Source organism: Octodon degus, unplaced genomic scaffold (assembly GCF_000260255.1).
Source record: "Octodon degus isolate 3935 unplaced genomic scaffold, OctDeg1.0 scaffold00072, whole genome shotgun sequence".
Taxonomy (NCBI): domain Eukaryota; kingdom Metazoa; phylum Chordata; class Mammalia; order Rodentia; family Octodontidae; genus Octodon; species Octodon degus.
In genome coordinates this window covers 4,960,551-4,974,824 of record NW_004524648.1, presented here as the reverse complement: position 1 = coordinate 4,974,824, position 14,274 = coordinate 4,960,551, and the positions used below count along the sequence as shown (strand labels likewise).

The window sequence follows — 14,274 nt, the reverse complement described above, 5'->3', positions numbered from 1 at the left end:
GCTGGCCTCAAATTCGTGGTGATCTTCCTGTTTTCCCTCCCAAGTGCTGGGGTCATGGGCATATGTGCTACCATATCTGGTGCCCTGGTTGGTTCCTGATTCTGTCTCTCCTTACAGAATATGCAACACAGAGGGTCTGCATAAGAGATCTTTATTTTACTGAAGGGGACAGGCAGTGGGGCAGTGCAACATCCAAGCCCCTGACCAGACATGCAGCATTCACATGCAGAAGAGCTACACAGGCTGGGGCAGGGCCCAGAGTGAGGGGACTGGGGTCATGGGATGACAGCCACTGCACCCCTGCCAGGATGCTTCTTCTGCCTCCACTGGCACAAGAAAGAGGACTGAGCTGCTTCCCATGGCTGAAACCACTCACTTTGGCCCAGAAGAAAGATGGCACAAGGGGAGTGGGGGTCTGGCCACTCTATGAACAGCACTTAACTCTGGACAGGGTTGGCACAGCCTTGCCCAATGGGAGGGTTCCATACACAGGGCAGGACAGCACTAGCAGAAAGAGGGTATTTACACTTTGCTGTTCCTAACAGGGCTAGACCTTGACCCAGAAAGGCTTTGCAGGCTTGGGACCATGCCCCATCCACTTTGCAGGGACATGCCTAGCAATGGGATTTCCCTGAACACAAGCTGGGTCTCCTAAGGCAGGAGCAAACCAAGGAGCTGCTCTAGACAGAAGGCCTTGCCTCTGTGCCCCAGGGGTCAGGGAGACAGCAGGGATGATAGCAGGTCTGGGCCTGGGAGGGATGAAATGAAGGGGCAATGGCTCTGGGACTTGCAGGCCCGGGCTACCCAGGCCTAGAGGGGCACAACTGAGTGGCTGTGGGCACTGGAGTAGGGTTTAGGACTGGGAAAGCCAGGCCAAGAGCGAGTAGAGTAGTCATCCCTCCTAGACCCTCTCTACCCATGCTGGGCTCTGGCCTGGGTCTCAGGGAGGACAGACAGATACACAGAGAACTTCAAGGCACCAGGATTCTGAGGAGCAGCAAGGCCGCCCCCACAGACAGTGATTATAATAAACATTTTCATCTTAAACTACATGATGTGCATAAGGGGTATGAGGGAGGGAGAGAAAAAGACAGGAAGAGATACATGGAGAAATGAGGGTAGAAGAGACAAACTAGATGAGTATGGCAGTGAAAGTGAGGGTGTGAGGTAGAGGACAGGAAGGGGAAGAGACAGACAGGAGAGAAGGGAAGACAGCAAGAGATGGGCAGAACAGGCAGCACTTCTGGTCCCTGCAAAATAAGGCACCAGAGTCAGTATTGTTCTTGTTGTCCCCGTGGTATTAAAACGGAGGGAGGGGCAGGCGGCTGCTGAAGGGTGTAGGCTGGCAGGAGCCTCACACCTGTGCACCGGTGACATTCTTGATCAGGGGTATCTGCAAAGATGGGAGATGCCGTGAGGCCTTGCTGCGGAGCCCTGGACCCATCTGCCCAGGCCAGTCCACTGGACTGCCAAGGTTACCCCTGCAGCTAGGGAGATACACACCTTTGAGAGGTCCACACCTGTGAGGGCATGCACAGAGGCGGGCAGCTCTGCCAGCAGTCGGTTCACTTCTGATGTCACCTTGCTGTTGTCCCCACTGAGGACCACAATCTCATCAACTTTGGTAAGTGGGGCAGCAATTTTGGCAGCAATCTGTAAGGTGGAGATGGGGGAAAGAGTGTGGTTAGCGCCCCCTGTCTGCCTGCCCTGACTAGCACCACCTTGCCCTTCTCCATCTCACCCAAACTCCAAAGCAGCTTGGCCTCTCTGACCCACCACTTTGCAAACTGTGGCAGGAGAGCCTCAGGAGCTAGAATGGCCTGGTTGGGAGGTTCCTGCACCACCCTGCTGAGTACTCTTTTTTTTTTTTTGCAGTACCAGGGATCGAACCTGGGACCTTATGCATGCCAGTCAAGTGCTTATGCCACTGAGCTGTCTCCTTGGCCCTAGTCTCTTTTTTACATCCCTCCAGCCTGTAGCCCAGAGATTTTCTGCTACGTGGCTCACTATTTAAGCAAGGAGATTTAAATTCTGTGTGCCAGCCTAGTAGGGGGAACCTCACCTGAGGCAGGGCCTCCAGAACCAAGGCCATCTTGGCTGCATCCCCGTATTTTTGGTAGGCCTCAGCCTTCAGCTTCATCCGCTCAGCTTCTGCCTTGCCCATCGCTTCAATGACCGCTGCCTCTGCCTCTCCAATTTTACGTATCTTCTCAGCCTCTGCCTGTGCCAGGAGGACTTGCTTCACCCTGGGGGAGCCCAACCAGGAGATCAGTGGCAGGTACCAGTGTCCTCTCAAATCTTGCCAGGGGGCCAGCCACTCTTCCAGCCCTCTGCTCTGAAGAGGGTGCGCTGGGTTGCAGCCTTGGGCTCCCTGTAGTAAATGGGAGAGGGGACTAACAGGGAGGCCCTCTGTGCCAAGCACAGTACCAGTAATTTAAGCCCCCTTATCTCATTTAGCCTTCCTGACAACAGTCCCATGCACAGTGTGAAGAGAGTATGCTGCAGGCAAAGGAGCCTAATCCCAGCCCCAGCACCCAGCAGCTCTCACTTTTCGCCCTCTGCGATCTGCTGGATGCGGTGGGCCTCAGCCTCAGCAGGGCAGCGCACTGTGGAGATGAGCTCCTTGTCTGTGCGCAGGATCTCCTGTGCCTCCACTGCGATCTGCTTCTTGCGCTGCACAACCTCAATCTCAATCTCTTCTTGCCGGATCTTCTGCTGCTCGCGAGCCCCCTGCAGCTCATAGGCCAGCTGGGCCTCAGCTGTCTGTGGCAGGAGACAGGAGAGACAGCACATTGAAGGCTGGCCAGCAGGCCCTGAACCTTGAGCCCCAACCCTGAATGCCCCGACTTCTCACCTTGACGTTGACCTCCTCACTGAAAGCTGACTTCTGCAGTTCAAAGGCCCGCTTGGAGTCAGCAATCTTGGTGTCTGCCATAAACTTCACATCCAACATCTCTTTCTTGCACTCAGCTTCCTGGGAGAAGGATGGGCAGGTGCTGAGGGTCCCCTGACAGATCATCACCCCTAAATTCTGTCCCAAGGGTAGAAAGGCAATCTTCCATACCCGGATGCCTGCATCTCGCTCGGCTTCAGCCACACCAATGTCAGCATCTCTCTGTACCACGGCAGTCTGTGTCTTGCCTAGGGAGCTCAGATAGTCGACTTTGTCATACACGTCCTGGGGGGGGGTGGGAGTCATTGTAGGGATGGCCATAGGCATGAAGTTGTGCCTCCCACCAGGAGGGGGCTGGGAGTGCAGCCTTCCTCACCTTGATGGTAAAGCTGAGGATCTCAATGCCCATGCGGCCAACATCAGGGGCTGCTACTTCCCGCACCAGCTTGGCAAACTGGTCCCGGTCCTGATAAATCTGCTCCACTGTCAGGGTCCCTGGGAGCAGAGGGATCATGGGCTGGCTCCCCGGGAGCCCAGCCAGCTGGGAAAGGGAGGAAGCATGCAAGTACAAGTTTGGATGCATGCAAGGCCTGTGTGGCCTTAGGTGGGTCTTCCTGGGGCTTCTTCTCCTATTGTTTAACACTGAGCTGTGTTCTACAGAACCCAGGCTGGGTGAAGAGTGGAGTCCCAAGCAGCACCAGGTTTCTGAGTAGCTTGTGCACCACCACCACACACACACACACACACACACACACACACACACACCTTCATTCAAGTCACCTGTAGGTTCCCCCCCCCCCTTTTGTTGCTGGGGACTGAACCCAGGGCCTCTTCACATGCTAAGCATGTGCACTACCACTGGGCTATAACTCCATACCCCTGGCTTGAAAACATAGTACTTGAGGGAAAAACGTTTTCAGTTCAAGTCCTTACTGGAGAACTGGGTCTGGTAATGCCAGCACTCAAGAGGCTGAGGCAGAGGGGTCACCATGAGTTCAAGGCTACCCTGGGCTACGTTATGAGTCCAGGCCAGCCTGAACCACGTAGCAAGACCCTGTCTCAAAAAACAAAAGAAAATTTTAAAAAGCCCAACAAATAGACCAAACTAAACTAAACCAAACCAAACCACAAAATCTCAGCGGAGAGGCCCCTGTGCCCCACCATGGACTTGTCCCCGGCCTTAGCCTGGGAACCATGTGAGAGTAAGGAGAGCCTCACCGAGGATGGAGCGCAGATGCCCTTCCAGGGTCTGCAGGACGACGTTCTTGATGTCCACCACGTTCTTGCCTAAGAACTGCTCGCAAGCCACAGCTAGAAGCTCCTTCTCTGTCATGATCTTCACCTGCCAGGGTCACAGAGGCTCTTGAGCTGGGCTGGAGGCAGGCAGATAGAAGCCCCAGACCGGAGGCTGGTGGCTGTGCCCTCCCCTCCTTTGTCAGAGTTAGAGTCCTAAGGGCTATGAGAAGGGGCTGGAGCATCTATGCTCAATCTCTCTCTCTCTCTTTTTTTTTTGGCGGAACCAGGGATTGAACTCAGGCCCTTGCGCTTGCCAGGCAAGCGCTTATTCTATTGAGCCATCTCCCCAGCCCCACATCTATGCTCTCTGACAGTAAGACAGGGCACAAGGGATGTTTTTCTTTCTTTCTTTCTTTCTTTCTTTCTTTCTTTCTTTCTTTCTTTCTTTCTTTTTTTTTTTTTTTTTTGCAGGACTACAGATTGAACCCAGAGCCTCTGCTCTGAACTATACCTCTGGCTCTTTTGTTACTTTTGTTTGGATACAGGGTCTTACTACATCAAGAAGTTACCCTGGATAGGCTGCAATCTTCCAGCCTCAACTTGAAAGACTGCTGGGATCACAGGTGCTGGGCTAGCACAAGCTGGGGTAGCACAAGCACAGCGAAAATCTTGTCTGCACTGGCATCCCTAGGCCCTGACCCTGCCTCACTCTCAGCCACTTGGGGCTTATCTCTCCATCTCTCCAGCTCACTACTTTCTTGCTAGCCAACTCCTCCCTCGTAAGGTTCTCCACAGGTGGGAGACCCTCAGGCTGAGGGGCAGAGAGTACAAAAAGGAAAATGAAAAAAAAAAAAAAAAAGGAAAATGAGCAACAGGGACGCAGACAGGTAACCACAAAAGATGGAGCATGAGACAGCTCCCAGGAGTGCCCCCCATGGTGCCTTTGCTTCTCCAACTATTCAGCTAATTCCCCCAACAGAGGCCTGTGACACAGTTACACCTTGCTGCCCTGTGAAGTTGAGAGGTGGATTAGGGCAGGGGTGCCCCTCCCAGGCTCCAAATGGGGGACATAACACAGCCTCTGACTCAGAGCTCCTCTGCTCTGTGGGGCTCTCCCTCAGGACATTCCTCCCACCCCTTGTGCAGGGAACAGGGTAGGCCTGTGCTCTGGGGGGTGGCGTGTCCAACACCTGCAAAGAATGGGGATGGGTTAGTGAGACAGGAGCCTTCAGCACTGGTTCTGTCCCTCGAGAGCCACTGAGGAGAGAAGGGGCATCTGTTAGTCCTGCTGGGGGACCAAACAAGCATGTTTCAGTGGTGATGACCCTCTTGTTGGGGAGGATGACAGGGACACGGGGCAGAAACTGCCCCTGGATGCCGTCCTCTCCTGTTTCCCCCCCCAACCCCAGCATGGGGACGAGGCACCTCAATGGACATGCGCAGGGCTGCTGAGTTACTATACCTGGGCGACACCCGTCACAGTTAAAGCTACCCCCTCGGCCGTCTCTACGTCCTCACAGCGGGGCTGCAACGTCATAATCTCTAGGGAAATCCTGCCAAGAAATGCAAAACAGGGGCATGGGTCTGGGGGCTCAGGGCCTGAGGTGTGGGAAATGAGTCCAATACCTTACTGTTCCAGTTGGGACAGGCCAAGGGTCCTGGTTAGGAGACTGTGGAGAACTCTTCAAGGGGTTGTAGTTGGCAGTGTGTGAGCAAAAGGTAGGAGAAGGGAAGGACAGGTGCAGGCAGCTCCAGGGAAGCAGGGTAAGTGGGTTACACATGTGCACACGTCTTCTGCTCTAGGCATCCTGGCTTGAATTGTAAGGAAAAGGAAGTAAGTAAGATGTGGCTGTGGTTTGGGTCTGATGGGGTCGGGGAGAGCCTAGGTTTTATTGTGTAAGTTATGGCTTAGACTAGGAAGTAGGTGCTGCAGCTCCAGGCCCTGCTGTGCAGGGTATTCATGGGTGTCATATGAATGTTCCAGGGTTCTCTCAATGCCTGGGTCTACTCAGGACCCCAGGAGGCTGCCTAGAAAGCTCTGCCTGGCAGGTTTACATAGTGAGAATATGCCCACTGCTAGGCCAAGAATGAAATGATCCTGTACCTACCCCTGGCCAGAGAATCCCTGTCTAGGCCCTCTACCTGACTAAAGGCCATGATTTGAAGCCCATCATCCTCTGTTACAGGGTCCAGGCGGGGCACATCAGAGCCTCTTGGGTAAGCAGCATTAACCCCAGAAAGAGTTGTTCTGACCAGATAGGTCCACATTCACCCACCTTAAATGGGCCCTGGAGATTGGCAGATGGTGCCAATAGAATAGTGAGTTTTGAGGGGTTGGGACTGCTTCAGTGTTGAGGAAGGCCTGGACCCTCGCTGTTCCATTGAAGGTACTCTGAGCCTCTCTTCTTAGACCTCTTCCCAGAAGCCTGTCTTCCCATTCTTCCAAAGTCTGATGGGCTAGGTGTGGTGTCTTGACTAGCACAGGAAAGAGGGGGAAAGGAGTTGGTGGTATTGGATGTTGTCTGAGAAGGCTGAAAGGCAGCTCAGCACTGAGGAAGGGGGATGGGCAAGATGCTATGTAGGCTGTTTCCAGCCTGGGGACACACTGGCAACTGCTTCTGAAAGGACAGCACATTTGGATGTTGAATTCTTAGTAGCTTAAACTGAAAAAGTGTTCAGTAGAGAGCTGGTGAATGAAGCAATGAAGGGAACTTGCACACTGTAGAGAAAATACTCAGGGTTGCTCAACATTCTAGCCAAAACCAGATTTTACCAACTCTAGCTGTAAGCAATGATGCTTGGCATCCAAGTATATCCATTGGCTGGCTTGCCCAACGTATCTGGAATCACTCGCCCTTGACCTACTTGCAGCCCCAGTGCAGAGGGGGAAGGGCCCTGGGGATCTACCGGGCTCCACTGTGGCACCCAGGGCAGCCAAGGTGGGAAGAGGGCAGGGCGGCACACTCAGGAGGGGAGTCCATTCAGCTCCTGCCTGCCAGGCCCCATGGGGCAGGAAGAGAGAAGGTTAGACACAGAAGAGGAAGCAGGTGAGTTATTACCTGTGCAACCCCTGTTACGAATAGCGGGACCCCCTCCGACGTCTCAATATTCTCACAGCGACACAGGATGGTCATAACCTCCAGAGACAGTCTGAGGAGCAGCCAGGGTGTAGGGAGAGGTAGGGACAGGAAGGGTAGGAGGGGACACAGCAAACACACACAGTGGTTACTAGATAAGCACTGATGCCTGACATGTGGGCAGGGCGGGGGTGCTCTCAATAACTTCACCCCCGCCTGCCAGCTTGGCCCAGGGCTGCAGGAGAGCAAAGGTGTCCCTCTGCTGGCCTGAAGCTCCAGGGTCTCGTCTCTGGTCCCCATCCCTTTACAATGAAGTGCTACTGAGTTGGAGGAGATGCCTGCTAATGCCCTGGGAACAGGGCTTCAGGACAGAAGGCCTGTGGGAAGGGCACCCAGGTTGCCCACCTCCTCACTTTCCCAGGAGATTCCTACCACAATCTGGAAAACTCAGCATTAGCTCCACCCTCCTAACACAGGCCAACCTGTGTTCTAGAAATCTTGGGAGGTAGCCACTCTGAGAACTAATGTACCACAGTTAATACTGCTTTGCTACATTTTGCTAAGCAGCCAATTTAGGGCCTGAGAAGCCCAAAGTAAAGTTTGGATGTCTGATTGAGGGGGAAGGTCAAGGAAGGCTGTGGGATGCTTCTGCCAGAAAATTCACAGGGACCAATTTACTTTGGAATTTTCAAAGCTGCACTTGGGCAGAAAAGGTATCTAGAGGCTACCTGGTCTTCCCTAGCTAGGTGCATGTGTGTGTAGGGTGGTGGTCCAAGGCACAGACATGTTGTGGATAGCATGGAAAGGTTCTATAGACCCCAAGAAGGAAAAGAAGTGGGCAGAAGCAGGTGGCTGGGGAAACAGGCAATGTGGAACCACCAGCCTAACCCTGGGAGGGGCTGCTCCCACAGCACTGGCTCTGGGGGCTTAGCCATGCAGACCTACAAAGGCTGCCTTCATCTTCTGAGACCCTAACTCTAGGACCCCTGGGCCTGAAAGATCTCTTGACCCAGTTCAGTCAGCCACCCACCAAGCTCTCTTCTGGGAAAGGAGAGAGGGAAATGGGAGGGAAAGGAAGGGTGAAACACAGGAGGCTGCATCTCAGATGCCAGAGGTGGAGGAATCGCTCAGGATAGGGAGAGAGCTCTCGGTGTCCGGGCCTCAGGATAGTACAGGACACTGGAGTGCGTGCAGCAGGAAGGACTTCACTGAGCCTGGATGAAGAATGGCTGACACCTTGGGGTGGAGTGGGAGGAGATACAGGCTAGCTGTGGAAAAGGCTGAGTATGGAGGCTGGGTTAGAAGCCTCTACTCTGACCTGAGAGGCCCCAACCCATGAAGACATTCCCCAAGTGGGCTAGAGATTGGTGAAGGGGCTGGCTCCCAAAATACAGAACAAGATGGGGGAGGGCTCAGACTGCCCAGTAAGTGGCACCAGCATGAGGACATTTGGAGCCAGGGATATAGCTCAGCAGCACAGCGCCTGCCTGACAAGTGCAAGGACCTGAGTTTGATTCTGGATAGCCAAATAAAGCAAAACAACCCAGAATGAGGATGTGGAGCCTGAGGTCAGTTTTCTAAGATGAGGTACAAGGCCCCCCACTTCTCATTCCCAAATCTGCTATCAGGCAGGCTTAGCCCTCCTGTCTGGGGGCTCTGCTCCCTGCAGAGGAAGAGACCAAGAATGTAAAGGGCTGCAGGAATATTGCCCTAACAGCAGAGCCCCGCTGGAGACAGGTCTCTGTGCAATTCACAAAGGATCAGGGCTTGGCTGTAAGTTGAGGTGCTTGCTAAGGATTCTTTTTTTTTTTTTTTTTTGGTGTGGGTTACTAGGAATCAGGACGTTGCACTTGCCGGGCAAGTGCTGCACTGCTGAGCTATATCCTGGATCCCAAGTTGAGGTGTTTGAACAAGATACTCTGTTGAGCTGGGATTGTATGGTGTGTGGGGTGGCAGTATCTCTGGAGAGGGCTCTCTACTTCTCTCAGGACAAGTGACCCACTCAGGCATGGCTAGGAGCCTTTGGAGAGGAAGTTGTGACCAGTATTGACTGTTCTCTGCTGTTTTTGGCTCCGTCAGCTCAGGCAAGGTAAAGTGAGGAGAGAGATGTGAGCGTGGAGGGGATGACTGTGAAATCAGGGCCTGAGGCACCTGTGACTTACTCCCCTCCTCCATCCCCACAGCAGACACCCTCAGACTTCTAGGAGCCTTAAGCACTGACAGCCGGTCAGCGCAGACATGAGCTTCTATCTGCTGATTAGCTGGGGCTGTGAAGAGGGGGATTTCTGCTGGAATCTCCGTGGCTTCCCCTTTGCGATGCCCAGCCTCCAACATGTCCACACCTTCACAGCTCTATTGTCCTTGTTGCTCGGGTCCTGGTCTGGAGGGATCTGCGTTCCTCCCCTATTTCCCACTGTCAGGGAGGGAGCGATCCCAGAAAGGTGTCTGGTGTGCCTTATATCTGGGCAGCAGGAGAGGCCAGCTTTGGCCCTGCCCTGGGGTCTGGAGGCACCAGCAAGGAGAGGTGGATGCTGGGTATTCTGGGGGGCTACAATCTCCTTCCTTGCATCTAGGGCAATGACGGTGAACCTTCTAGAGACAAAGTACCCAAACTGTATCCCCAAACCTACATATTTATTGCAAACTACCAACACTACAATTAAATCTGAATACTGAGGTTGTAGTCTAATTTTTTTTTAAATTTATTTATTTATTTATTTATGTGTGTGTGTGTGTGTGTGTGTGTGTGTGTGTATGTTTGTGTGGCCAGCTCAGCCCACCAGGGGGCAGGGCTGGCTGGCATGTGGTGCTGGGGGATTGAACTGTGGTCCCTGTGCTTTGATAAGCTTGTTCTAAGTAGGTGCTTTAGACCACTGAGCCATCTCACCAGCACTTTTTTTTTTTTGAGATAGGGTCTCATTATGTAGTTCAGACTGGGCTTGAACTTACTATGTAGCCCAGGCTGGTCTCAAATTCATAGCAATCCTCCTGCCTCAGCCTCCTGAGTTCTGGGATTGTAGGCTGAGGTTTTATTTTAGGAAAAAAAAAAAAAAAAAAAGACTATCTAGGGCTTGGCTGCGAGGGTGACTTGATTTGTGTGCTGACAGAGAGGGCTCCCTGGGTCCACAATGGCAGATGTACCACAGGTTCGCCACCACTGGTCTAGGTCTGAACCGGTTTTGCCTGGCACCAGCACCAATTCCCCAGATCTATACCCTTTGTCTCTACCTCTGTATTGTCACAGAGTGCTTCTGACCGTACTTTCATTCTGAGTTGTCTCAAGGCCTCATGGGTAAGTGTGTGTAGGGGTTCTTTGCAGCCTTTCTTTCCTCGGAACACCCACTCAAAACAGGGTATATGGGCCTGGGGAGATAGCTCAGTAGAATAAGTGCTTGCCTGGTAAGCACAGGGTCCAGAGTTCAATCCCCAGTATAGCAAAAAAGAAAAAAAAAAAAACAAACAAACCCCAAAACACAAAAAACAGGGTACATACTTATGACTGTGTGGTTTGTTTATTTTTGGTTCTTGTTTTTTTGAGATAGGGTCTTGCTCTCAGGCTAGCCTAGTATTTCTGCCTCAGTGTTCTCAGTGGTGGGATTATAGGCATGTGCCACTGTGCCTGGCTAAGACTTCTGGAATAACTGGGCTAAAATTAGGAAACAGTCTGCCTGGTATGACTCTGAATTCTCTGGGACAGAAGTAATGTCACTTCCAGTGGAAAAGAGGAACGCAGAGAGGAGAAAGTACCCATGGACAGACCCGCCTGATGTGTGCCTCCAGTGTCCCAGTGAGTGCACTTAACCTGCTCTCTGCTCAATGGTGATGCTCTAGCTAACCTGCAGGATGTGGGTGATGGTGCTGGAAACCCCTTTTCCTTGCCGTAGGGAAACAGGTCTGGAGTTCCCAGCCCCTTACCTCTGAGTGTCGGAGATACACCACCAGGCCCAGGCCCAGCCGCCAAACACGTACTGTTTATAGTCGGAACCACAACAGCCCCCTGGGGAGCAAAGCAAAGCACTGCTGGTCAGTCAGTTCCAGGATTTGTCTCCCCTACCCCAACAGTAACTCTGGCCTTTCACTTTTTTTTCTTTTTTGAGACAGGGTCTTGCTACGCAGTTGAGGCTGGCCTTGAGCTCACTATGTAGCCTAGGTTGGTCTCCAACTTGCAATGATCCTCCTGCCTCAGCCTCCTGAGTGCTGAGATTATAGGTGTGTACCACCACACCTGGCACTATTTTGGCCTTTTACTTGTTTGGAGGATTGAATCCAGGGTCTGCTCACTGAGCTATACCTTTATCCCCTTTTTCCTTTTTTATTTAGAGAGAATCTTGCTAAACTGCTCTTATAATTCTTTTTTTTTTTTAATTTTATTTATTTATATGTGTGTGTGGCCAGCTCAGCCCACCAGGGGGTGGGGCTTGCTGGCATGTGGTGCTGGGGGATTGAACCGTGGTCTCTGTGCTTTGCTAACCTTGTTCTAAGTAGGTGCTTTAGACCACTGAGCCATCTCACCAGCCCCTGCTCTTATAATTCTTTTCTCTATTTGGTACAGGGTCCCGCTACACAGTTCAGATTCAGTGATCCTCCAGTCTCAGCCTCCCCAACACTGGGATTAGAGGTGTATCCCACCACACCCAGTTTTAGGACTGGCTTAGTGTGCCCAGGATTCTGGGGCCCATATATCATGCAATACTGGGGATCGAACCTGGGTCTCTGTGCTTGCCAGGCAGGAGTTTAGACTGCTCAGCTAGCTCCCCACTCCCAAATTACTGTTATAATTTACATCTAAAATATCTTCCAAAAGTGTGTTCAGAGGTGGGGTTGTTGGAGGATTAGATCATGGGAATGTTGTAGCCATAAGGAATCTGCTGATGATTGCAGAACTGAGTAAGCTCTTAAGAGGTGGAGCCTTGGGCCAGGGAGATAGCTCAGTAGAATAAGCGCTTGCCTGGCAAGTACAAGGGCCTGAATTCAATCCTTGTTACCAGGAAAAAAAAAAAAAAAAGTTGGAGCCTGGTCTGAAGAGACAGGTCCCTGGTGGTGTGACCTGGAAGGGGATATATATATATATATATATATATATGATTTTGGGGGGGCAGAACCAGGGATTGAACTCAGGCCCTTGTGCTTGCCAGGCAAATGCTTACTCTACTGAGCTATTTCCCTGGCCCCTGGAAGGGTATATTCTTTATTTTATCTTTTTCTGGTTCATGCTGTAAAACTTTATTATGATAAAAATAATGTCACAGAATCTCCAGGAATTTCCACAACAAAATAACATTAGATGGATGTCAAATGAGATCATTTATAGAAAATTATCTTGAAATGTAGAAACACAAGTAGGAGCTATTATCATCATTATCATTATTAAATCAGAGATATGCTGGGCATGGTGGTGCACGCCTATAATCCCAGCACTTGGGAGGCTGAGGCAAGAGAATCCTTGCAAATTCTAGACCAGCCTGGACTACAGAGTGAGCTCAAGGCCAGTCTGAGCTATATAGTGAGATCTTGTCTTAAAAAGACAAAATAGGGGCCAGGGAGATAGCTCAGTAGAATAACTGCTTGCCTGGCTTGTGCTTGAGACTGGGTTTCACTGTGCACTTCAGGCTGGCCTTATAGACCCTTACTAAATACATAGGAAAAAAAAAATCAGAGATACTCTTCTAACCAACTCCATGCTAGAGAAGGTTGTGTTCTTTAAAGACTTAAAAATAAAATAAAATAAAATAAAATAAAGACTTTAGTCAGGGATATATAGCTCAGAAGTACAAGCACCTGCCTGGCAAGCACAAGGTCCTGAATTTGATTCTTGTTATCAAAAAATAAAAGACTTCAGTTTTGTTGAATTTTATTTTTTATTTTAGGGAAGGGTCTACAGGGTATTCAGGATCTCCCTACCAGCTTGGACTCCTAGTGATCCACCTGTTTACAGCCTTCCAAGAGCTGGGATTATAGGTGTGTGCCATCTACAGGTGTGAGCCACCACACCCAGTCTCAATGGATGTCTCAGGGCACCCCGGGGGTGGGGCCAGCATGGCAAGCCTGGGGATTGGACCCCCAGCCCCCGCACAGGCACTTTAATCCACTGAGCTATTTGGTTGGCCCTAAGACTTTAGCTTTACTAAAGTTCATTAGAGCTAATGATTGATTGATCGATCGCTTTTTTCTTTTTGAGACCAGGTTTCACTGTGTACTTCAGGCTGGCCTTGAAATCACTATGTAACCCCAACTGGATTTATTTTATTTTTTATTTTTTAATTTTATTTATTTATTTGTGTGTGTGTGTGTGTGTGTGTGTGTGTGTGGCCAGCTCAGCCCACCAGGGGGCGAGGCTGGCTGGCATGTGGTGCTGGGGGATTGAACCGCGGTCCCTGTGATTTGCCAAGCTTGTTCTAAGTAGGTGCTTTAGACCACTGAGCCATCTCACCAGCCCCCCCAACTGGATTTAACATCTCGTCATGCCTGTAATCCCATTTTTTGGGAGGCTAAAACAGGAGAATCACTATGAGTCCAATCTAGTAGTGAGACTCTGAACACTCTTTTCTAAAATAAAAAAAAAATTAAAAAAAAAAAAGCCCCCAAACCCCTATGTATGGAACCAGAAAAAGGGAACCTTGGGCTGGGGAGATGGTTCAGTGGAATAAGAGCTTCCCTGGCAAGAGCAAGGACCTGAGTTCAATCTCCGGTTCCACAAAAAAAAAAAAAAAAAGAAAGAAAGAAAAAGGGAGCTCTTTCTATGGAAAAGAGGGTGGGAGATAAAAATATTCTGAAAATTATAAAAGATACATTACACAGAATATATTATGAAGAAAAGAATTAAATAAATCTCTAGATAAACAAATGAAAACTTGACCAGGATAAAGATATATAGATAAAGATATAGATATAGATATATGTCTTTTTGAGACAGGGTCTCACTATTCAGTTATGCAGTTCAGGCTGGCCTCGAACTTACTTTATATAGCCCAGTTTGGTCTCAAACTTGCAACGATCCTCCTGCCTCAGCCTCCTGAGTACTGGGATTACAGGTGTGCGCCACACTACCTTCTTCTTCTTATTATTTAA

At 50.7% G+C, this 14,274-nt stretch overlaps 1 protein-coding gene across 4 annotated transcripts in view; it reads right to left on the bottom strand.

Annotated features, from left to right (window-relative positions):
* Positions 1 to 135: 135 nt before the first annotated feature.
* Positions 136 to 14,274, bottom strand: part of Flot2 (flotillin 2) — a 24,872-nt gene continuing 10,733 nt past the window's right edge. The window contains exons 2-11 of one of the 4 annotated variants that reach the window (XM_004635396.2): positions 11,122 to 11,203; positions 5,592 to 5,682; positions 4,112 to 4,235; positions 3,270 to 3,388; positions 3,065 to 3,178; positions 2,855 to 2,974; positions 2,549 to 2,763; positions 2,063 to 2,246; positions 1,504 to 1,653; positions 136 to 1,393 (exon numbers count right to left, since the gene is read on the bottom strand). In XM_004635396.2, the coding sequence (XP_004635453.1) occupies positions 1,355 to 1,393; positions 1,504 to 1,653; positions 2,063 to 2,246; positions 2,549 to 2,763; positions 2,855 to 2,974; positions 3,065 to 3,178; positions 3,270 to 3,388; positions 4,112 to 4,235; positions 5,592 to 5,682; positions 11,122 to 11,203 (1,238 nt within the window). In that variant the 3' untranslated portion in view covers positions 136 to 1,354. Of the gene's footprint in view, positions 1,394 to 1,503; positions 1,654 to 2,062; positions 2,247 to 2,548; positions 2,764 to 2,854; positions 2,975 to 3,064; positions 3,179 to 3,269; positions 3,389 to 4,111; positions 4,236 to 5,591; positions 5,683 to 7,188; positions 7,280 to 11,121; positions 11,205 to 14,274 lie in introns of those variants that run through there. The other 3 variants (XM_023719938.1, XM_023719940.1, XM_023719939.1) reach the window with 3 other exon arrangements.